This window comes from Elaeis guineensis, chromosome 1, assembly GCF_000442705.2.
Source record: "Elaeis guineensis isolate ETL-2024a chromosome 1, EG11, whole genome shotgun sequence".
Taxonomy (NCBI): Eukaryota; Viridiplantae; Streptophyta; class Magnoliopsida; order Arecales; family Arecaceae; genus Elaeis; species Elaeis guineensis.
The window spans coordinates 28074703-28098418 of record NC_025993.2 but is presented as its reverse complement, the minus strand read 5'-3'; the positions used below and the strand labels follow the sequence as shown (position 1 = coordinate 28098418).

Here is a 23716-nt window from a genome sequence, read left to right as displayed (position 1 = left end):
GTGCAGGGGTAAAATGGTAATTTTAAATTTTTTTCAAATTACGATTTTACAGCAGAAAAATATTAATTAATCTAATTAATTAACATTAATTTACCCTACACTAGAATCTAAATATGATATATAGCATACATTCATTTAAATTTGAAATTCAAATTCGAACAGTAAACATTTTACTGTAATGTGTTCAGAACACAATATCTTTGTGCGGGTAGTAGATCGCCGCAATCTGATCACTGTTAGAAGAGTCTGATCATCGCGACGCAGCCACACAGTGTGTCTAGCCTCTGCGGATCATCCACACGAAGCTCCCGATCTGATCGACTCCTCATGAGTGCTAGCTCGTTGTAGAGCCTTTTTGACGACCGATGCTGATCGAACTCCTTCGATCGATGTCTGTCGATTCTTCGGATGCTTCGAATCATCAACAGACGTGCTTGAGAGGATGTTGAAGATCTTTCTGAGATTTTGTGGGCTTACGACACTCGTAGCTCACTTTCTCACTTCCCGAACCCCAGGCTAAAACTCTAGGGAACTCACCAGAAACCTTACACCCACTTTTCTTTCTTTTCTTTCTTTTTCTCTTGGAAGGATATGGACTTCCTTCTCACGCACAAGACTTCCTCACGCCCCAGAATTTTTCTCCAAAAATCTTCTCCCTCCACACCCCACTCATCTCCTCCTTTTATAACAACATCAAACGTCTTATCCAAAAGAAAGGATAAAGATGAGTAATTACACATTTGAATTCAAATCAAATTTTGAATTCAAATGGACACCAACTCATCCCTTATCCACTAAAGACATGGCTTAAATTGTGCATGGAGTGATTTTATAAGAAATATTTTCTCATGTAATAAATGGAACGTTAAAAAAGGGATAAGGCGCAAAGATTTATTGCCCATTCAAATTCAAAATTTATTTTGAATTTGAATGGCCAACCAATCATCCTTATCCATTCAATTGGCACATTAAAGTGAGGCATGGAGAGGGCTTGGCGTGAGAAAAAAATTCATGAGAAGTTCCTTCTCATGAATTCAAATGGGTGCAATGAAAGTGAGGTGGCGTATGGAGATTGGGTCAAGGTGGTTTCATTATTTAAACCAACCTAATTGAACCAAATAAGTTAGGTCCAATTAGACTAATTTAAATTCAACTTAATTAGGCTCAATAAAATCTTAATCAAATCAAGAACTGACTAAGCCCAACCCCTGATCAAATCAGGGACCAAACCATCTCGACGATTAGGTCAACTCTTAACCTAATCGAGTCAAACCCAACTGAATCCAATTCAATTGGACTTGATCCAAAAATAATTACTCAATCAAATTGAGTTAATTAGCAATCAAATTACTAATTAAACCTCTCATAAATATTGAGTCCAAATTCGATGGGCAATCGGGCATCAGAATTCATCGATATGTAACCCTGATCAAAAAGTCCCAATCAGTGGGACTCTTGACCCCGGTACCCACAATGTGTGGAACTCGTGATCAAAGAATCCTGATTCTCGATCACTGAGTCCCAAACATGTAGGATTCTACACCAACCATCAGATCAGATAGGAACTTCTAATGTGTATGACCCTGCAGGTTCGAACCTAAGCCGGTAGCACAGGAACCAATTCCTGTACTAATCGAAGTGACCATCTAGCAATGGTACCCGACATCCGGATAGGTCAAAGAGTCACAATCGCAACACTCAGAACCTACATGAATATGGTTACTATATAATTCATCATTTTTACCCCTGTGTTTAGGACGACTCAGGGTTAAACTGTCAACCCTAATCAAATCATCCGAATCTTGCTCAACTCAAACAGTCCTGTGACTCCTCACAAGGACTACCCTGGCCAAGATTTTGCTAAATTAAAACATGACTGTACACAGCTCCTAAACTGGAGTGGTCAATCCCATCTTGACACACGCACCGACAAGTCAAGTACTTGACTACACCTAGTAGCCTTCCGTCACTGAATTAAAAATTCAGGTAGTCCAGTGCCTAAGTGTAGTGAGTTGCTTGCAAGTCACTATGGCGGTCTCAGGTCGGAGGGATATTTATACCCATATTCCATCGGAGTAAATCTTGACAGCAGAAATAGCTCCGGAGTTGGTCACGTTCAGTGCAGATGTACCCTTACATCTCACCTGTATGCCATATCAGTGTCTCCACACTCATTGGTTAAGAGGATAACCAACCTATATGGCACACAACGACCTATGCTTGATAAACGTTGTCGTCCTTGGTAACAACATATCATTTGGTCGCGAACAGATTGAAGGACTAAACGACAAATCCTTCTTTGTCGAGTCTAAATAGTCCTAAGGACTTCACCACAACATAGGAGTTCATTAGAAGATGAAATATTTTGTGATGAAAAATATTAAAATAATTTTTATTAATTTATAATTTATGTACAAATACAAAATGAGCACAACTGTCAACAGACTGACGATTGACTTTGGGACACTATTCCCAATAATCTCCCACTTGACCTAAAGCCAATCGGTGCAGTATCTAATACCCATCTTTGACTTGTAGTTGTCGAACTCCTTCACCGCAATAGCTTTAGTGAATGGGTCGGCCAGGTTCTCCTTCCCGTCGATCTTCTGAAAATCGACGTCACCTCGATCCACAATTTCCCGGATGAGATGGTAGCGGCATAGAATATGCTTCGTCCGCTGGTGTGCCTTTGGTTCCTTCGCCTGAGCAATGGCTCCAGAGCTGTCACAGTAGAGCAGAACTGGACCAACAAGGGAGGATGCTACTTTGAGCTCGGTGATGAATTTTCTCAGCCATACCGCTTCTTTGGCAGCATCTGATGCAGCGACATACTCCGCCTCGCAAACTGAATCAGCCACTGTGTGTTGCTTGAAACTTTTCCAGCAGATAGCCCCACCATTAAGGGTAAAAATAAATCCCGACACACTTTTACTGTCATCATGATCAGACTGAAAACTAGAGTCTGTAAATCCTATAAGTCTCAAGTCTGATTCACCATAAACAAGCCACTGGTCCTTAGTATTTCTTAAATACTTCAGGATGGTTTTAACAACCTTCCAGTGATTCTCCCCTAGATCAGATTGGTATCTACTCACTACCCCTAGTGAGTATGCCATATCTGGTCGTGTACATATCATGGCGTACATGATAGATCCCACTGCTGAAGCATATGGAATCCTATCCATACGCTCTCTCTCTTGAGGTGTTGTCGGACAATCCCTCTTCGAGAGAAAAATTTCATGGCCTATCGAAAGATAACTTTTCTTGAAATTCTCCATGCTGAACCTCTTCAGCATAGTATCAATGTACGTGGACTGAGATAAATCAAGCAACCTTTTAGATCTATCCCTATAGATCCTCATCCCGAGGATGTAGGAAGTTTCTCCCAGATCCTTCATGGAGAACTGTGACGACAGCCAAATCTTTATTCCCTGTAATGCAGGAATATCATTTCTGATTAAGAGAATGTCATCCACATACAATACAAAAAATACTACTACTAGATCATTAGCCCACTTATAAATGCAGGACTCTTCTTCGTTCTTAACGAAGCCATACATCTTGATCGTCTTATCAAAACATATGTTCCAACTCCGTGATGCCTGCTTAAGTCCATAAATGGACCTCTGTAGCCTGCATACCTTAGACTCATCTGTGGATGTGAATCCTTCAGGTTGTATCATATACACCTCTTCATCCAGCTCTCCGTTTAGAAAAGTTGTCTTCACATCCATCTGCCAGATTTCATAGTCCAGATGGGCAGCTATCGCAAGCATAATCCGAATGGATTTGAGCATTGCCACAGGAGAAAATATCTCGTCATAGTCTATACCATAATATTGACGATATCCCTTGGCAACCAGACGGACTTTATAAGTTTTCACCTTTCCGTCTGTGCCTCTCTTCCTCTTGAAGACCCATTTACACCCTATGGGTTTTACTCTTTCGGGTGGGTCAACCAATGTCCACACATCGTTCACCTTCATGGACTCCATTTCGGATTTCATGGCCTCTAGCCATTTTTCAGATTCAGATCTCTGCATTGCATCCATGTAGGTGATCGGATCCTCATCGTTTTCATCAAGTTCGATAGGATCGCCGTTTCGGACCAAGAAACCATAGTATCTGTCTGGTTGACGTGGTACTCTACCAGATCGCCTTAAGGGTGCTTGAACAATGGGCTCCGGATCTGATCTAACCAAATTCGATTCAGGTTCAGCAACTTGTGTCGATTTTTTCATCTGCCGAACTTCATCAAGTTCGACCTTAGAGGCAACAGTCCCTTCACCAAAGAACTCCTTTTTCAAAAAGATTGCCTTAAGGCTGACAAACACTTTTTGCTCATCAGCTAGGTAGAAGTAATACCCTTTGGTCTCTTTTGGGTACCCTATAAAATTACACTTATTAGACCTAGGTCCAAGCTTGTCCGTAATTAAATGTTTAACATAAGCCGGACACCCCCAAACCCTAAGGTGCGAGAGTACTGGCTTACGTCCTATCCATATCTCATATGGCATTTTGATTACAGACTTACTCAGAACTCTATTTAGTAGGTAACAAATCAATTCGAGCGCATATCTCCAGAGGGAGATCGGCAGATCAGCAAACCCCATCATGGATCGAACTATGTCCAACAAGGTCCGATTCCTCCTTTCAGATACACCATTATGTTGTGGTGTTCCAGGAGGAGTCCACTGAGAGAGAATCTCATTCTCCCCAAGATATGTCAGAAAATCATTGGAAAGATATTCACCTCCTCGATCAGATCGAAGATTTTTAATATACTTCTCAGTTTATTTTTTTACCTCATTTCGGAATAGTTTGAACATTTCAAACGACTCCGATTTATGCTTCATTAAATAGACATACCCATACCACGATAGGTCGTCTGTGAAGATTATGAAGTAGAAATATCCATCTCTTGCACTTGAGCTCATGGGTCCACATACATCAGAATGTACCAGACCCAAGAGTTCACTGGCTCGCTCACCTTTTTCAGTAAAAGATGTTTTGATCATTTTACCAAGAAGACAGGACTCACAGGTTGGAAGTGATTCATAATCACCTACTTCAAGAATTCCTTCTTGAGCCAATCTGTTTATCCTATTCTTATTGATATGACCTAGCCTACAGTACCAAAGGTAGACTTCTGACACATTATCTATTCTAGGGCGTTTACCGAAGGTTTGAACCACATTAACAGGTTGTGATAGAAAGTAAATTTTATTATTAAGTTGTCCAACAAACATTGTAACACCATTCAAAATGATATTGCAAACGTTTCCTTTTATTAAAAATTGATAACCGTTCATTGCCAAAAAGCCTACAGAAATAATATTTAATAAAAAGCTTGGACAATAGTGACATTCACTCAGAATTACGTTTCGAGAATTGATTACAAGGTTCATGATTCCTAATGCTAGAACTGGAACTTTGCTTCCATCTCCAACGTTCAGGAATCTCTCACCTTCATCAAATCTCCTACTGACCTGCAGACTCTGCATCGAATTGCAAATATGATAAGGGCTTCCGGTATCCAATACCTAGGCAGTAGTATCACAAATGGAAAAATTGCAAGGTGTTATCATATAAGTACCTTGCTTCTTCTTCGGCCTGTTCGGATCCAGGGAGGCAATATATAGAGGACAGTTCCTCTTCCAGTGCCCTTGCTTCTTGTAAAAGAAGCACTCCATTTGGCTCTGGTCGGGCTTGCACTTCTTGGTCTGACCCTATGCAGACGTTCCAGCATGCAGCTGCACCTTCTTATTCTTCTTCTTCTTGTTCTTCTTCTTCCCTTTCTTAAAGGGTCGACGACCAGAAGAAGACCCTCCCACAACATTCACTGACTCCTTATGGAGCTGGTGATCCTTCTCAAAGTTCTGCAGCAACCCCAACAAGCCGTGGTAGTTCACTGTAGGCTTTGTCATCCGAAAATGAGTAAGGAAGGAGAGGAAGGATTTGGACAATGAATTAAGGATCGCATCCTTACCGAGCTGCTCGTGCAGGGAAAAACCCAGTTTACTTAGGTGCTCAATCATTTCGATCATGTACAGTACATGATCAGTGACTGAGGCTCCATCTCTCATTTGAGCATTGAAAATGACACAACTAGTTTTGTGCCTTTCAACATCGTCAGGCGTGCCAAAGGAGTCGTTCAACATTTGAAGCATCTCCTGTGGCTGGGCGTTCTCGAATCAGCAACTGAACTCATCATTCATTGCCGCCAGCATAATACACCGAACGGTGGTGCGGTCATTGAGCCACTTCTGATAAGTGTCTCGGACCGTCCCTCTAACGTTCGGGGCTGGCTCCTCAAGTATCATATCCGTTACTACATAAAGGATCCGCTCATGCTCAAGGACAATTTTTAATTTTTGATACCAGCTATCAAAATTAGGTCCCATGAGCTTGTCATTATCTAATAATGACCGGAGTGACAGGGTAGTGGCCATAGATGCATAAAGAAAAACCAGACCTCTATTAGTACATAAATTATAAATACTAAAGACTTGGACTTTAGTCTAAAGTTTCTCCCAGTATTTTTATGAACTAGTAGCCTCAACCTCCAATTCGAGGAATTACTTTAATTCCTTAGTGGGTACTAGAATCCACACAGACTACACACGAGCCCAACTTTGGTTGGTCAACCCATGTGCATCTATGGGTAGGTTCATAACCAGTTGTTTCTCTAAATAACTTCTAGTAATTTATTTTGCCCCAGAACCTAATCAGTAGGCTTTGGCCTCCACTGAAAAGATCTGGTTAGGTCCAACCATTAACATGATTTGATTTGGTGAATCAGACCCATAAATGATCAGGCCCGACTTTGGTCGGCCAACCTGACCACCATCAGAAAGACTCAAACCAAATTATCATATTATGAATGATAATTCCATTAATCAATAAGCACCAGGCCTTTGGGCCTTCAATGATTATTAAACTAATAGACTCATTATCACTCACTTAATGGGAGGCTATAACTTAGTTATCAATATAACTTAATCATTTTTAGGGATCTAATAATTTTTGAGGATTTTATTAAAAGATAGATGAGAAGAAAATATCCAGCCAATTTCAATCCTCCCACTGACTTCATCAAGTTAGATTAAAAAAGAATTTAATTAAAGCTGGCATTAGGAGCATCTAAATCAGTCAAACTAATTTATCTAATGACATGGGTGAGCCCTAATCATCAAGTGATCTAATCAAAATCTAATTCACCAGGTTGGCCAGGTAAGTGAGATCAGTAGTGGGGATAAGCCATTAACTCGTCAGAGATCGAATCACTGCGAGTAGCTCCCGCTTAAAAATCACTGGTCAAACTGCCAAACTTACCTTAGACACCAACCGGTTCATTAGTTTTAATTTGATCAACTTAGTAAATAGGGTTCCACCGCGTAGCCATGAATTAAGTCCATCTTGGTCTAGTTAAAGACATGGACCCATTCAACTACAACTATTGAAGTTGAGTCTATAGAGTATCCTTGACTTAATCTAATTCAACTTTTGATTAGATTTGATCAATTACTCTAATTTAGTCTATTTCTTTAAGCTAACTTTATGTCTAACCTAATTATAGACCTAATCCATCTAACCCATTGACCCACAAGTTTATGCAATTATCTTAGGTCTTAATTCACAATTCTAGACCTACTAGACAATACTTAATTCTTTTAATTAAGTATTTGTGCTGATGGGTCAGGGTTTGGTATTTCAAAAATAATTTTTAAATTTGAAAGATTTTATTTTCTGTTCACCAAATATGTTGACTCATTTTACAAATAGCTTAACACATTTCATAAATAGCAATCCTATTGCTAATTACATAACAGAAAATAACTCAATCAAAATAAATCATGAATATTCCTTTAGATCTAATCTAACACATTAATGATAAATTTCACAATTGAACCTTTACAATTAATTCCTTTCGCTGCTTCATCTGCATGGGATATAATTGCAACGGCACCCCTACCGGCATAGGAGACCCCATCGAATGGGAGGAGAGGGCCTTTAAACCCTACTTTTCTCCTATGACCGGACGGCCATGGCAACCAACCCAATTCGATTACTTGCTACTTGGATCAAGTATATCTAAATATATCAATTTAAAATTTTAAATTTTAAATTTTAAATTTTAAATTTCAAATTTTAAATTTTGAATTTTAAATTTTAAATAAATTTCAAATTTCAAAATTTTTGAATTTCAAATTTTAAATTTTAAATTTTGAATTTCAAATTTGAAATTTCAATCAAATTTTAAATTTTAAATTTTGAATTTCAAATTTTTGAATTTTGAATTTTAAATTTTAAATTTTAAAATTCAAAATTCAAATTTTAAATTTCAAATTTTTGAATTTTGAATTTCGAACAACTTTCAAAATTTAAATTTTAAATTTTGAATTTCAAATTTTAAATTTAAACTTTTAGATTACAACTTAATCTACGCATGCAAATATATATATCATATCTAAGAACCCGCTCTGATACCATTTGAAGCGAAAATTCAGTGCAGGGGTAAAATGGTAATTTTAAAACTTTTTCAAAATTATGATTTTATATTAAAAAATATTAATTAATCTAATTAATTAACATAAATTACCCTACACTAGGATCTAAATATGATATATAGCATGCATTCATTTAAATTTAAAATTCAAATTCGAACAGTAAATATTTTACTGTAATGTATTCAGAACACAATACCTTTGTGCGGGTAGTAGATCGCCACAATCTGATCACTGTTGGGAGAGTTTGATCATCGCGATGCAGCCACACAGTATGTCTGGCCTCTGCGGATCGTCCACACGAAGCTCCCGATCTGATCGACTCCTCACGAGTGCTAGCTCGTTGTAGAGCCTTTTTGATGATTGATGCTGATCGAACTCCTTCGATCGATGTCTGTTGATTCTTTGGATACTCCAGATCGCTAACAGACGTGCTTGAGAGGATGTTGAAGATCTTCCTGAGATTTTATGGGCTCACGACACTCGTAGCTCACTTTCTCACTTTCCGAACCCCAGGCTAAAACTCTAGGGAACTCACCAGAAACCTTGCACCCACTTTTCTTTCTTTTCTTTCTTTTTTTCTTGGAAGGATATGGACTTTCTTCTCACGCACAAGACTTTCTCATGCCCCAAAATTTTTTTCCAAAAATCTTCTCCCTCCACGCCCCACTCATCTCCTCCTTTTATAACAACGTCAAACGTCTTATCCAAAAGAAAGGATAAAGATGAGTAATTACACATTTGAATTCAAATCAAATTTTGAATTCAAATGGACACCAACTCATCTCTTATCCACTAAAGGTGTGAGGCGTGGCTTAAATTATGCATGGAGTGATTTTATGAGAAATATTTTCTCATGTAATAAATGGGGCGTTAAAAAAGGGATAAGGCGCAAAGATTTATTGCCCATTCAAATTCAAACTTTATTTTGAATTTGAATGGCCAACCAATCATCCTTATCCATTCAATTGGCACATTAAAGTGGGGAGTAGAGAGGGCTTGGCATGAGGAAAAAATTCATGAGAAGTTCCTTCTCATGAATTCAAATGGGTGCAATGGAAGTGAGGTGGCGCATGGAGATTGGGTCAAGGTGGTTTCATTATTTAAACCAACCTAATTGAACCAAATAAGTTAGGTTCAATTAGACTAATTTAAACCCAACTTAATTAAGCTTAATTAGGCTCAATAAAATCCTAATCAAATCAGGAATTGACTAAGCCCAATCCCTGATCAAATCAGGGACCAAACCATCTCGACGATTAGGTCAACTCTTAACCTAATCGGGTCAAACCCAACTGAATCCAATTCAATTGGACTTGATTCAAAAATAATTACTCAATCAAATTGAGTTAATTAGCAATCAAAATACTAATTAAACCTCTCATAAATACTGAGTCCAAATCCGATGGGCAATCGGGCATCAGAATTCATCGATATGTAACCCTGATCGAAAAGTCCCAACCAGTGGGACTCTTGACCCCGGTACCCATAATGTGTGGAACTCATGATCAGAGAATCCTGATTCTCGATCACTGAGTCCCAAACATGTAGGATTCTACACCAACCATCAGATCAGATAGGAACTTCTAATGTGTATGACCCTGCAGGTTCGAACCTAAGCCGGTAGCACAGGAACCAATTCCTGTACTAATCGAAGTGACCATCTAGCAATGGTATCCGACATCCGGATAGGTCAAAGAGTCACAATCACAACACTCAGAACCTACATGAATATGGTTACTGTATAATTCATCCTTTTTACCCCTGTGTTTAGGACAACTCAGGGTTAAACTGTCAACCCTGATCAGATCATCCGAATCGTACTTAACTCAAATAGTCCTGTGACTCCTCACAAGGACTACCCTGGCCAAGATTTTGCTAAATTGAAACACGACTATACACAGCTCCTAAACTGGAGTGGTCAATCCCATCTTGACACACGCACCGACAAATCAAGTACTTGACTACACCCAACAACCTTCCGTCACTGAATTAAAAATTCAGGTAGTCCAGTGCCTAAGTGCAGTGAGTTGCTTGCAAGTCACAGTGGCGGTCTCAGGTCGGAGGGATATTTATACCCATATTCCATCGGAGCAAATCTTGATAGCAGAAATAGCTTCGGAGTTGGTCACGTTCAGTACAGATGTACCCTTACATCTCACCTGTATGCCATACCAGTGTCTCCACACTCATTGGTTAAGAGGACAACCAACCTATATGGCACACAACGACCTATGCTTGATAAACGTTGTCGTCCTTGGTAACAACGTATCATTTGGTCGTGAACAGATTTAAGGACTAAACGACAAATCCTCCTTTGTCGAGTCTAAATAGTCCTAAGGACTTCACCACAACATAGGAGTTCATTAGAAGATGAAATATTTTGTGATAAAAAATATCAAAATAATTTTTATTAATTCATAATTCATGTTCAAATACAAAAATGAGCACAATCATCAACAGGCTGACGATTGACTTTGGGACACTACTCCCAACACCCTGATCTTTGAAAAAAAAAAATCGACCAACGCCATAGACCTTTTATCTTCCACTGCTCCTTGCCATTGGTGACTGTGACCGGCCGATTGGCCGTCGGTGACTGCTCAGGGCCTTCGGTGAGCGGCGCCGTTCATCTTCTCGCTCGCGGACCGAGCGACAAGGGAGGACCTGGCCATCTGGGGCAGGAGCCTTCCGAAAAAAAAAAAAAAAAAAAAGAAATCGATCTTCCAGTTCCAGGACCAGGGGCAGGGGCCTTCGGTCCTTCATCCTTGGAAGAGTTTGATGCATAGCGTCAGTGACCGACGGCCCGGCACCGTTCATCTTCTCGCAGGAGCGGCAGGACGAGCGGGGGGGAGGGGGACTTGGGGGCAGGGAGGGGCCTTTCGGCTTTCGGGAAACAAAAAAAAATCATCTTTGGCGGCTCGATGCGGCGAGCAGGGGGGAGGTGTGGAGGCGGCGGGGGCTCTTTGAAAAATAAAAAAATGAAAAAATCTACCATCCTGTGATTTTCGTCCACCGTTGCACCACTCGCGGAGACGTCTTCCTCGCCACCGGTGATCGATCGGCGGTCGACCGCATGGGCCGAGCGGGGCATCGGGGCTGCTTGGGGGCGGAGCCATGGAGGGAGCCAAGGAGGGCGAGGGGGAGGTAGCGGGGGTGGAGCATGGAGCGGTGGAGGTGGAGGAGCCCGAAGCCGTCAGTGGTGGAGCGGTTGGAGCCATGGCCGGTGGAGGTGGGGACCGCGGGGTGGATGTGTGGAGCCGTGGAGGCAGGGGGTGGAGGCATGGAGCGGCTGGAGCCGTGGCCCATGGAGGTGGGGTGGATGTATGGAGCCATGGAGGTGGGGCGGGGTGGAGGCGTAGAGCCGTGGTGGAGTCTTGTCTTGTCGGGCCGGGAAGACCTTGCCTGGATGGAGCGTGGAGGTGGAGGCGGAGGCGGAGGCAGGACTCGAGAGCGGAGGGGCCTCCTGGGGGTGGGGGCCTAAGGTAAGGGCTTCGATGGCCTTGCCCTTCAGCCACCCCTGCTTTAATTGATATAGTACGACCCTTCCAACAAATGATATTTTAACAATAATATTCACAATTCAACTCAGCCAGCGTTCAAAAGAAAAATATGTGATTTCACTTGGGATGAACTTAAAACCTCTCAACTCAAATACCCTACTTTATGATCCTTCTGTCCCTCCTGCCTCCCATAAGCAAAGAGTTTTTCTCACAGACCTTTCCCTTTTGCATTATTACTATAGGATTTGTTGGGCACTAAAAATAGAATCATGCTGATTCACCATCCCATGCTTCTAGTTGCTTGGAATGATAGGTAGATAGTGATTAGAGGTCAACTAGCAATGCTTATGATCCCTGGTAGCTTACAATAACTAAAATAAAATGATGATATGAATTTGTTTTTTTTTCTAATTTTTATAATTTATCCATAAATAGCAATTATTGATAAACTAAATATTAGACTAAAATATATTCTTAGCATTCTTGCTGCTGTTGCTACTGTTGTTGTTAATATTGTTCTTGTTATAAACTCATATGTATTATCAATATTTTTAAATTTAGTATTTTAATTAATTATCTTTGAACTTTTGGACCGACTTAACTCGTCCAAGCTATTGATCTACTTGGAAAAGTTGCAAACCATGCAAATTAAGCTTCTAGATTTGATTGGACGAGTATATCCAAATGGGAGATGCTGGAACCCTCTCTATTCCATCACAACTACTCAAACTTCTTGCTAACTCCACGATCTTAAAATAGCAACCTAATGCACATATCTTGCTTCTACTACACATTTCTCTCTATTGCTCGGACTCTTGATAGAGTCAACAATCAAATCTAAGAAAAAGAATAAAATATGGATAAGAAGGAAAGCCTTGATGGAATGTCTAAGTTAATGATAAGTTTAAACTGAGGGAAAATGGTTATAAATCAAAGAAAATTGATGACACCATAACATGGAGTATGACCTCTTCAATTGTAAGCCCAAAGTAGCATAATCGCCAAATGCTCAAAGGGTTTCCTATTTGTGAGATGTGGGCCAAAATGGTATTTGAAAGTGTTCAATGTAATGCCCAAGGGAGGCATAAGATCCTGGATCATTCTAATCAAGGAACTAAGATGAAAAAAAGAAGAGCAAGCAATTATTATAATATATGTAGAAAATTTACGTTGACAACCTAAATGGCTACGGTTACAAAAGGTGACTTACATATATGACTAATATTAAAAATAAAGTGCAACCAGTTAGGGAAATAAGATCTCCGTAAATTTATGGCTAAGGCTAGTCCATCATTACCAGGATTTTCTAATATGCATGATTGAATTATATCGAGGCCAAATAGTTTGAGCTTAGGTAATATGCATCCTCTCTATTTGGGAGAGCTCCAAGATTTGATCCATGGTGATGGCATCCTTATCATAATTCTTAATAAAAAAAAGTAAATTCATGCCAGTTAGTTATTTAAAACATTATGTTGTACATACCCATTAAAATTTCTTTTGATCTTTTCTCTATTAGTTGGTCATGGTTTAATGAAATATTTTGACCTTATTTGAAAAAGAAGTTTTTCCATGGTCAAACTAGAATGCATTCCCATATAGGAGTAGAGAAATTACTTCAATTATAAACCAATAGCTATATTTTATTCCTATATAGCAGAGTACAACACTTATTTGCTTATAAAATAAATTTGTGCTTTGGGATCATCACATCGATCGACTTGAAATTGATTTTCTATTTTCTTTGATATTTTTTAAGAATACCTTTTCTTTAATGAAATTTGAAATTGTTTGTTAAACTAATAAAGTAAAAATATTAAGTGAATATTACATATGCTATTGACCCATAAAGAATATATTTTTCTATGTATTTTCTCAACTATGAATAAGGTGAAGCTTGATCTTTAAATCAAATGTAAAGGAAAAGTACTTATTAAATGTTAAAATGATTGTTAAACATATCTCTCTCTAAAAAGATTAAGAAATCTCAAATTAACCTCTATTCGGCCCTTTTTTTTTTTTTTCTTTTTGTGCATGCGCACGTGTGCACGTCTGCATGCGCTTGTGCGTGTGTGTGTGTTTTTTTTTTTTGCTAGTTTCCTATATATCCTAACTAATACAAATAAAATGTATGAAACTCCGAGAAGGAAGAGTAATGCTATCAAAGATTTATTACAATAGATTGTTTAATTTTTTTTAAAAAAATATTACTAATCATGAGAAATTATTAATTAAAATAATTCTATCATATGTATTTTGGATCATCTAATAACAGATCAATATACCATTCAAGAGAGTAATTTTTTTTTTTTCCATTCAAAATAGTAGAAGTTGTTAGCTGTCCAACCATAGTTAATTGTGAAAATTTTTAATCAAACTTGGATAATGATGTAATTTTTTTATTAACAATTAATGTGTTGATCTATTAGTAAATGATCTAAGATACATATGGTAAAATCATTCTAACAAATAATTTATCTACTAATCACCCATCAAATTGTTGCTCGAGCAGATATAACAATTGGTAATTAGTCAATAAATGAGCAAATTATGGAGTCAGGGCCTTACCTCCACTCAACCAATCACCGGCTTCCACGTCAGGCCAACAAACTAAATTGTAATATCGCCGGTGATCTATAGCTTTTTCCTCAAAAAAAAGAAAAAAAAAAACATAGAATGTAATTGAATGCCAAGTTGCCAAGTGAGCATGACTTGGCATCGAGAACATTTTATATGCACAAAATAGGGGCACCAAGGCATCTTCTTCAAATGGATGTACATGAGTTCGGACAATAAACTCAAGTGCATTAAAATAGAAGGGATGATCAACCAGCCTAACAATACGCAAGAGTTCATCATGCCTCATCATAAACCTTCCATCTTTAGAGCATCATTTTTTAAGCAGTTGGAATCAAATGTTAATACATAGCAGTGGACAAAGCGATTAAATTAAGAACAGTTTGAGGATTGTTGTTGAGCATGGGTACACAGTGCATGGACAATCTGCCAACAATCATGGTCTCTATCCCTCTCACGGGAGCAGTTTGGACTTTAGAGATCCTGTATCTGACTTTTGATTGAGATGGAAATATTTCTTTTGGACATAAAGCCAAAGTCTGGGACACCAAATTTTGTTGCGAGTTGGTGCTGGATGATGTAGGCATGTGCATATGTTTCTATAGAATAGGTGTTTAGGTGTTGTCAATGGAGCTCTTTTTTTTTTTTTCTTAAACAATTTTGTTAATTGTCTGAAATCAAATATATCATGCAATATATGTTCTTGAATTTCTTGTTCTATTACCTTCATGTATGTTATATTTTTGTCTCTCTTTTGAATGATTGCAATAGATTTGGGAGTTGAAAAAAGCTAAGGGTTTGAGAAGTCCTGAAATTACCAAAATGGCAATCATGAATAGAAAAAAAGGAGAATTCCTAAAGCCGAGTGCCGAAAGATAAGGTAACAGTCTATCGAAATTGAAAGATCTCATGGACCACAGAGTGTTGGTGGATAAATTTCAGAACAACGAAGCAAAATTCATAAAATGCAGAGGAATTATCTCCATCTAGATTCTAGTTGGATCCTAAAACTATTGCTTAACTATCTCAATAAAGGGGTTTGTCATGGTGGTTCTCGAGGGTGCTTTATGAGTTATGACCTACCCACCCACAAGAAATGGCAATGGAAAAGGGAGGACACTTTTGGACAAATCACAACATGAATCTGCCTTTCCCCTTGACAAAGGCAAGCCTAGACATACTATCCTTTTCATTCCCTCCTCACAACCACATGGCTTCCTCTTAGTAAGAGGGAGACCCACACCCATCACCTTTGTCCATGCCGTGATTGTAGCTTCGGAGTCACTCTAGTCTTCATGGCCTTGGCACCCATCTAACTTTCTAGGCCATGTCTTTTCCATGGAAGGACCGAAGGAGGAATCTTTCCTTGGTTAAAAAGACAAGGTCACTCTCATAAAACATGTTCTAATGTTGAACTACATTACCTTATTTTGTCTCTTGTATGTTACATTATACCTCTGCTTGCCCTCGACACATTGAAGGTGTAATGGATGTAGACTGTGATCTTTTGCCGTGGTAATCAAGGCTAAAATCAACTTGGTATTTGCTGCAGCAAGTTTCTCACATGGAATACATCATATGCATGTCTCACACTATACTAACCTTCAATACAATGAGGAAATAAAGGTCTACAACTTTCTCATATGTGATCTTCCTGCAGTTTGATTGACAGAAATATGGGCGAATGGACCTTATCAAACTGATTTATAAATAATATATATCTACCATGATATATTTTGATGGTCAACTAATGGAACCTGGGCTTAGAAGTTGGCCAAATGGTAAATAAATCTTAATTTGGCATGATTAAAGAAAAAATTAGTTCAACTAAGTTTCCAAATTATTGACGATGGTACAAAAATTGTTTCAACTTCCAACAAGGTGTCACGAGAGCAACAACTCTCCAAATTATCCAGAACATCTCAAAACTCGCAAAAATGATATATCTATATGACCATATCAAGCCAATCTTAGTGGATGTGTGGCAGATTGGAGAGTCAATCATCTTTAAGTATTTCTAGAGATACATACATCTATTGAATGGCCTGCCTTAGCTTAGTAGTGTTTCTTTTCCTCTTTAATTTTTTAAATAATAAAAAGCATAACATTTGAAAGATTTAATGCATTTATAATCAAAATTAAAGTTTGGAACATTTGATCTTAATGTCATGGCTATCTTCGTCGCTTCTCAGATATATTGCATGTAATAAATACTAGAGACAGATAATAAAAGGAATTCACAGCGACAGGATGACCCCAAGTGAGGCTAAGTTAATTTATGCCATTGTTTTCAGACTCCAAACTTTTTCTGGTGATCAAGATGTAGCCTTGTTTCCTGTCTTGAAAGGAACCAAGCAGCAGAGGATCTCTAACCTCCCTGCATCACCTGCATTACATGGTAAATAATAACTTAATAGTTTCTGTTCCGTTCATGAATGACCATGCTCTACAACAAAGGATACTTTGGAAGTGACATTCCTATCCCTCAAAGATTAACCACAATCCTTTACCAAAGAGGAAAAAAAAATTATTTACCACAATCCTGTCAGTCACTGCTGTTTCCGTTATCTCCTAAAGAAAAGTAGATTCCATTCCCCCTCATTTTAACCTTAATACCAGACACAGAAACAGACAGACCGCCCATGAGACCCAACCCATGCGGGCCACCACCCACCTCTCATTGCTTCTACCTCACAACAACTGCTTTCTATTTCCACAAAGACCAGAGCTCAAAGAAGAAATAAATCCAATGAACCCACCACCTCCTCTACAACCCCCTCACCTTCCTCTCTACTAATAAACCCCCATCCTCCACTTCCCTACCCCTCAAGAAACCCACAGCCATGGACTGGTACTCTTGGCTCTCCAAATCCAATCTTGAGGATGGCCTTATCTATGAGTATTCACTCCTCTTCTCTCACAATGAGCTTGAGGAAGAGGACATCATCCACTTCAACCATGAGTTCCTCCAAAGCATGGGCATCTCTGTAGCCAAGCACAGGCTTGAGATCCTCAAGCTAGCCAAGAAGTCCAGGTCTGCAAAGCCTGTTGCTCGGCTCCTCGCTGCGATGAAGAAGACCAAGAGGTGCCTGGTCAAGTACATCCACTCATTGGTCCATCGAGATAATTCGGCCATCGTGGTCGTCCCGAGGCCTTCATATGGTGGTGCAAGGTGGAAGGGAGCCATGCTGAAGAGGAACAAGAGGCTGGCACTATTGAAGCAGGGAAGGCTGATGCTCACCGAGGGCGGTGTCCAGGTTGCCAGACCAAATTCTGTCTCCCATAACGCAAGCCCAATGGTGTACAACCACCATAAGGAAAGTGAGAAAGGTGGTGATGAAGATGGCTATTGGGGGAACAGCACTGAGGAGATTAGGTGGGACTCCATGTTTCAGGACTTGAAGCCAACTTGAGCACATGAAGAGAGCTTTTCCTAGTGTCTTTCAGAAGGCTTTTGTTGGCTTTGCTTTTCAGGAGCCATGAGAGATTGCTTTACTTTGGAGGTTTGTCCACTTTGCATTTGTGCTTTGCTTTGGCTGTTTGGTTTTCTGATTGTGAGAAGATAAAATCTCAAAGTTGTGGGAGAGATTATTAGAGTTTAGCTACACATATATGAACATATGTATGTATGTATGTAGTATTAGGGGAAAAGGTCTGTTCTCATAATTTCTTTGATGTATTGCTTCAGTCTCCTCTCTCCCAAAAGTCCAAGTCAACTTGGTGGAGTCAATCACCCACCTCAGATAGACTTGATTGATAGAAATGGTTGTTGAGAGTATTCAACCATCCATACATTAGATTTGGTATAAACGTCTCAAACACAATCTTCTAGTCAAGAGCAGATGGCAGCAAAGGTAAAAGTAACCACCAAATTCCATCACATCTCTGCAAATAAGCATGCTTGGTTGAGAAGTATTAAGATGGAATCTCCAATGAGCAGTACATTTACAAAAGCAATCGATGCCCATAAATTCTTAAATCTCAGCCTAGAGACTCATCTATTCATGTACATTGAGATCAGATATTCAGAAATCATTGTAAAGTGGACAGCCTTCAAGTCAGAAGGAAGAGGAGTGTGTTTTATTTACAGGGGAAGGAAGAGGATTGTGTCTTATTTACAGGGGAAACTATTTTTGTGGGCTGTCCTCTAACATCATTTGGGATACAATTTGTACTCATATTATGCACCATTCTAAAAAACTTAAATTAAGGAGCACCTAGTTTAGCTCAAGCACTCGATGATCGATTCTGTTTGAAAATAACAAGATCAGTGGGAGTGAGGTATCTGCAGATCCCATGCCTTTTTTTTTTTTTTTTTAATAAGTGACTCAAAAGCTATACGTTCCTGCAAACATCAACAGATCACCATCAGACCAGATGATGACCACTCCACCAGAAATCTTCATGTCAGCTAGCAATCATAAAAGCAATTGAAAGATTGCCCCAACATGCCGGTGGTCTGTTAATAAACAGAGTGTCCCACTCTAGATGTAACTCTGCACTTACTACTGAGTTGGGGAGTCTGAATCAATTGTCCTCTATAAAAGTTTGTAGGTCGGACCTTGCAAATTTCTAAAACTTCAGCTAACAAACTTAAGCTCCAACAGAACCTCCTTCCTCCTTGATTTCAAAGACCAAATGCTACTTAAGCGGTTCCTGTCACGCCATGATGTGACTTGCCCATGTTATCAAGGAGTATAAACCATAATAACACAAAACCAACGATCATAACCTTAAACAATAAAAAAAAATTTAAATCCATCATCAATTAAATAATCAAATAAATGCTTGCTTAAAGCATCTAAGTCTAGATACAAATGCCAAAACCCATAATCTAAAATTCATGATATCATCAATTGCAAATTCATAAGCAACTAATAAACTAAATCCTGCTACAAAATTGCCAAGCTTAATAGCATGAACTTCAAAACTTAACCATTCTCTTTTTCTAATGACCCTATTCCTCTGACAAAAAAATAAAAAGAGATATGAGCTATACGACTCAGTTGATAAATCTTATACTATCTTACTAGATCAAGCATAAATTTATACATAAATCAATAAATTATTTAAAGAAGATAACTGTTATTAAAAAATAGAAAGAATTTCGAAGAGATCATGATGCGTGCGATCATGCCGGTACTAATACACCGGATCCCATCAGGACTTCGTAGTTAAGAATGCTTAGACGAGAGTAGTAATAGGATGTGTGACCCCCTGGGAAGTCCTCATGTTGCATCCCTTTAAATCTTCGTCCTTTTTATTTCTATTTCAAGACTTTTTTTCGTAATTTTTAAGCTTTTTATTTTTATTTCAACACTTTTTTTCATAATTTTTATGGAGATCTCTTTCTTCTGCCATGGTTAACGTTCTCTCTAAAAAAAAAAACTTAGTCTGGAGACCTACAGTGCCGTGCGGGCTCGCGGGCCCACTTGATGGGTCCGGTACCCTACAGTCCTGGACGGTGGGAGGGCTACAGATGGCGTGCAATGGAAGCTACATTATATCCATGAATTTCGAAGAGATCATGATGGATGCGATCATACCAGCACTAATGCACCGAATCCCATCAGAACTCCACAGTCGAGCGTGCTTGGGCGCGAGTCGGGATGGGTGAATCCATTGGAAGTCCTCGTGTTGCCCCCTTTTTAATCTTCGTCACTTTTATTTTTATTTCAAGACTCTTTTTTCATAATTTTTATGGAGATCTTTTTCTTCTGCCGCAGATAACATTTTTTCTCAAAAAAAAACTGAGTCTGGAGACCGACAGTGCCGTGCGGGCTCGCGGGACCCACTTGAAGGATCCGGTACCCAACCGGACAGGACGGTGGGAGGGTTACAGATGGCATGCAACGGCCGCAACGTTATATCAACTAATTTCAAACAAATCATTATGGGTGTGATCACACCAGCACTAATGCACCGGATCCCATCAGAACTCCGCAGTTAAGCGTGCTTGGGTGAGAGTAGTACTAGGATGGGTGATCTCTTGGGAAGTCCTCGTGTTGCATCTTTTTTAATCTTCATCTATTTTATTTTTAATTCAACACTTTTTTCCATAATTTTTATGGAGATCTCTTTCTTCTGCCGTGGGTAATATTTTCTCTTAAAAAAATAAATTGAGTCTGGAGGCAGACAGTGCCGTGCGGCCACGCGGGATCCACTTGAAGGGTCCGGTACTCTATATGTCTGGGCGTGAGAGGGTTACTGATGGCGTGCGACGGCCGCAACGTTATACCTAAGAATTTCGAAGAGATCATGATGGGTGTGATCATGCCAGCACTAATATATCGGATCCCGTCAGAACTTCGTAGTTAAGAATGCTTGGGCGAGAGTAGCACTAGGATGGGTGACCCCCTGGGAAGTCCTCATGTTGCATCTCTTTTAATCTTCGTCCTTTTTATTTCTATTTCAAGACTTTTCATTCCGTAATTTTTAAACTTTTTATTTTTATTTCAACAATTTTTTTCATAATTTTTATAGAGATCTCTTTGTTCTGCCATGGTTAACGTTCTCTCTCAAAAAAAAACTTAGTCTGGAGACCTACAGTGTCGTGCGGGCTCCCTGGCCCACTTGATGGGTTCGGTACCCTATAGTCCTGGACAGTGGGAGGGTTACAGATGGCGTGCAATGGAAGCTATGTTATATCTACGAATTTCGACGAGATCATGATGGGTACGATCATACCAGCACTAATGCACCGGATCCCATCAGAACTCCACAATCGAGCGTGCTTGGGCGCGAGTCATACTGGGATGGGTGACCCTCTAGGAAGTCTTCATGTTGCACCCCTTTTAATCTTCGTCCTTTTTATTTTTATTTCAAAATTTTTATTTCATAATTTTTATAGAGATCTCTTTCTTCTGCTGTAGGTAATATTTTCTCTCAAAAAAAATTGAGTCTGGAGACCGACAGTACCGTGCGGGCTCGCGGGATCCACTTGAAGGGTCCGGTACCCAACCGACCACAACGGTGGGAGGGTTATAGATGGCGTGCAACAGACGCAACGTTATATCAATGAATTTCAAACAAATTGTTAAGGGTGCGATCATACCAACACTAATGCATCGAATTCCTTCAAAACTTCATAGTTAAGCATGCTTGGACGAGAGTAGTACTAGGATGGGTGACCCCTTGGGAAGTCCTCGTGTTGCATCCTTTTTAATCTTCGTCTATTTTATTTTAATTCAATACTTTTTTCTACAATTTTTGTGGAGATCTCTTTTTTCTGCCGTGGGTAACGTTTTATCTTAAAAAAATAAATTGAGTCTGGAGGCAGACAGTGCCGTGCGGGATCCATTTGAAGGGTCCGGTACCCTATATGTCTTGGCGTAGGAAGGTTATTGATGGCGTGTGACAGCCGCTACGTTATACCTAAGAATTTTGAAGAGATCATGATGCATGCGATCATGGCGGCACTAATACACAGGATCCCATTAGGACTTCGTAGTTAAGAATGCTTGGGCGAGAGTAGTAATAGGATGGGTTATCCTTGGGAAGTCCTCATGTTGCATCCCTTTAAATCTTCATCCTTTTTATTTATATTTCAAGACTTTTTTTTCATAATTTTTAAGCTTTTTATTTTTATTTCAACATATTTTTTCCTAATTTTTATGGAGATCTCTTTCTTCTGCCATGGTTAATATTTTCTCTCAAAAAAAAAACTGAGTCTGGAGACCTATAGTGCCGTGCGGGCTCGCGGGCCCACTTGATGGGTCCAGTACCCTACAGTCCTGGATGGTGGGAGGGCTACAGATGGCGTACAAGGGAAGCTACGTTATATCCACGAATTTCGAAGAGATCATGATGGGTGCGATCATACCAGCACTAATGCACCGGATCCCATCAGAACTCCGCAGTCGAGCGTGCTTGGGCGCGAGTCGTACAGGGATGGGTGACTCCCTTGGAAGTTCTCGTGTTGCACCCCATTTAATCTTCATCCCTTTTATTTTTATTTCAAGACTTTTTTTCATAATTTTTATGGAGATCTCTTTCTTCTGTCGCAGGTAATATTTTTTCTCAAAAAAAAAACTGAGTCTGGAGATCGTCTGTGCCGTGCGGGCTCACGGGACCCACTTGAAGGGTCCGGTACCAAATTGACCAGGACGGTGGGAGGGTTATAGATGGCGTGCAACGACCGCAACGTTATATCAAAGAATTTCGAACAAATCGTTATGGGTGCGATCACACTATCACTAATGCATCGGATCCCATTAGAACTCTGCAGTTAAGTGTGCTTGGGCGAGAGTAGTACTAGGATGGGTGACCCCTTGGGAAGTCTTCGTGTTGCATCCTTTTTAATCTTCATCTATTTTATTTTTAATTCAATACTTTTTTCCATAATTTTTATGGGGATCTCTTTTTTCTGCCATGGATAATGTTTTCTCTTAAAAAAATAAATTGAGTCTGGAGGCAGACAATGCCGTGCGGCCACACGGGATCCCCTTGAAGGGTCCGGAACCCTACATGCCTTGGCGTGGAAAAGTTACTGATGGCGTGCGACAGCCGCTACGTTATACCTAAGAATTTCGAAGAGATCATGATGCGTGCGATCATGCCGGCACTAATACACCGGATCCCATCAGGACTTCGTAGTTAAGAATGCTTGGACGAGAGCAGTAATAGGATGGGTGACCCCTGGGAAGTCCTCATGTTGCATCCCTTTAAATCTTCATCTTTTTTATTTCTATTTTAAGACTTTCTTTTTCATAATTTTTAAGCTTTTTATTTTTATTTCAACACTTTTTTTCGTAATTTTTATGGAGATCTCTTTCTTCTGTCATGGTTAACGTTCTCCCTAAAAAAAACTGAGTCTGGAGACCTACAGTGCCGTGCGTGCTCGCGGGCCCACTTGATGGGTCCGGTACCCTACAGTCCTGGACGGTGGGAGGGCTACAGATGGCGTGCAACGGAAGCTACGTTATATCCATGAATTTTGAAGAGATCATGATGGGTGCGATCATACCAGCACTAATGCACCAAATCCCATCAGAACTCCACAGTCGAGCGTGCTTGGGCGCGAGTCGTACTGAGATGGGTGACTCCCTTGGAAGTCCTCGTGTTGCATCCCTTTTAGTCTTCATCTCTTTTATTTTTATTTCAAGACTTTTTTTTCATAATTTTTATGGA

General features: G+C 39.6%; 1 protein-coding gene, 3 non-coding genes and 7 pseudogenes across 4 annotated transcripts; all 11 read left to right on the top strand.

The window, feature by feature from the left end:
• Positions 1-17314: 17314 nt before the first annotated feature.
• LOC105034159 (uncharacterized) lies at positions 17315-18803 on the top strand. Its single transcript, XM_010909207.4, has one exon. The coding sequence runs from the start codon at positions 17431-17433 to the stop codon at positions 17998-18000; it is 570 nt and encodes a 189-aa protein (XP_010907509.1). The 5' UTR covers positions 17315-17430; the 3' UTR covers positions 18001-18803.
• A 907-nt stretch (positions 18804-19710) lies between these two features.
• On the top strand, positions 19711-19829 carry LOC140855080 (5S ribosomal RNA; annotated as a pseudogene).
• A 653-nt stretch (positions 19830-20482) lies between these two features.
• On the top strand, positions 20483-20601 carry LOC114913558 (5S ribosomal RNA). The gene has a single exon (XR_012138116.1). It is a non-coding gene; the product is annotated as a 5S ribosomal RNA (ribosomal RNA).
• A 249-nt stretch (positions 20602-20850) lies between these two features.
• LOC114913818 (5S ribosomal RNA) lies at positions 20851-20969 on the top strand (annotated as a pseudogene).
• Positions 20970-21260: 291 nt separating this feature from the next.
• On the top strand, positions 21261-21379 carry LOC114913819 (5S ribosomal RNA; annotated as a pseudogene).
• Positions 21380-21627: 248 nt separating this feature from the next.
• LOC114913535 (5S ribosomal RNA) lies at positions 21628-21746 on the top strand (annotated as a pseudogene).
• Positions 21747-21986: 240 nt separating this feature from the next.
• LOC114913529 (5S ribosomal RNA) lies at positions 21987-22104 on the top strand (annotated as a pseudogene).
• A 291-nt stretch (positions 22105-22395) lies between these two features.
• Positions 22396-22514, top strand: LOC114913814 (5S ribosomal RNA). Its single transcript, XR_003799682.1, has one exon. It is a non-coding gene; the product is annotated as a 5S ribosomal RNA (ribosomal RNA).
• A 249-nt stretch (positions 22515-22763) lies between these two features.
• On the top strand, positions 22764-22882 carry LOC114913816 (5S ribosomal RNA). Its single transcript, XR_003799683.1, has one exon. It is a non-coding gene; the product is annotated as a 5S ribosomal RNA (ribosomal RNA).
• Positions 22883-23131: 249 nt separating this feature from the next.
• Positions 23132-23249, top strand: LOC114913770 (5S ribosomal RNA; annotated as a pseudogene).
• Positions 23250-23538: 289 nt separating this feature from the next.
• LOC140855034 (5S ribosomal RNA) lies at positions 23539-23657 on the top strand (annotated as a pseudogene).
• The last annotated feature ends 59 nt before the right edge of the window (positions 23658-23716 follow it).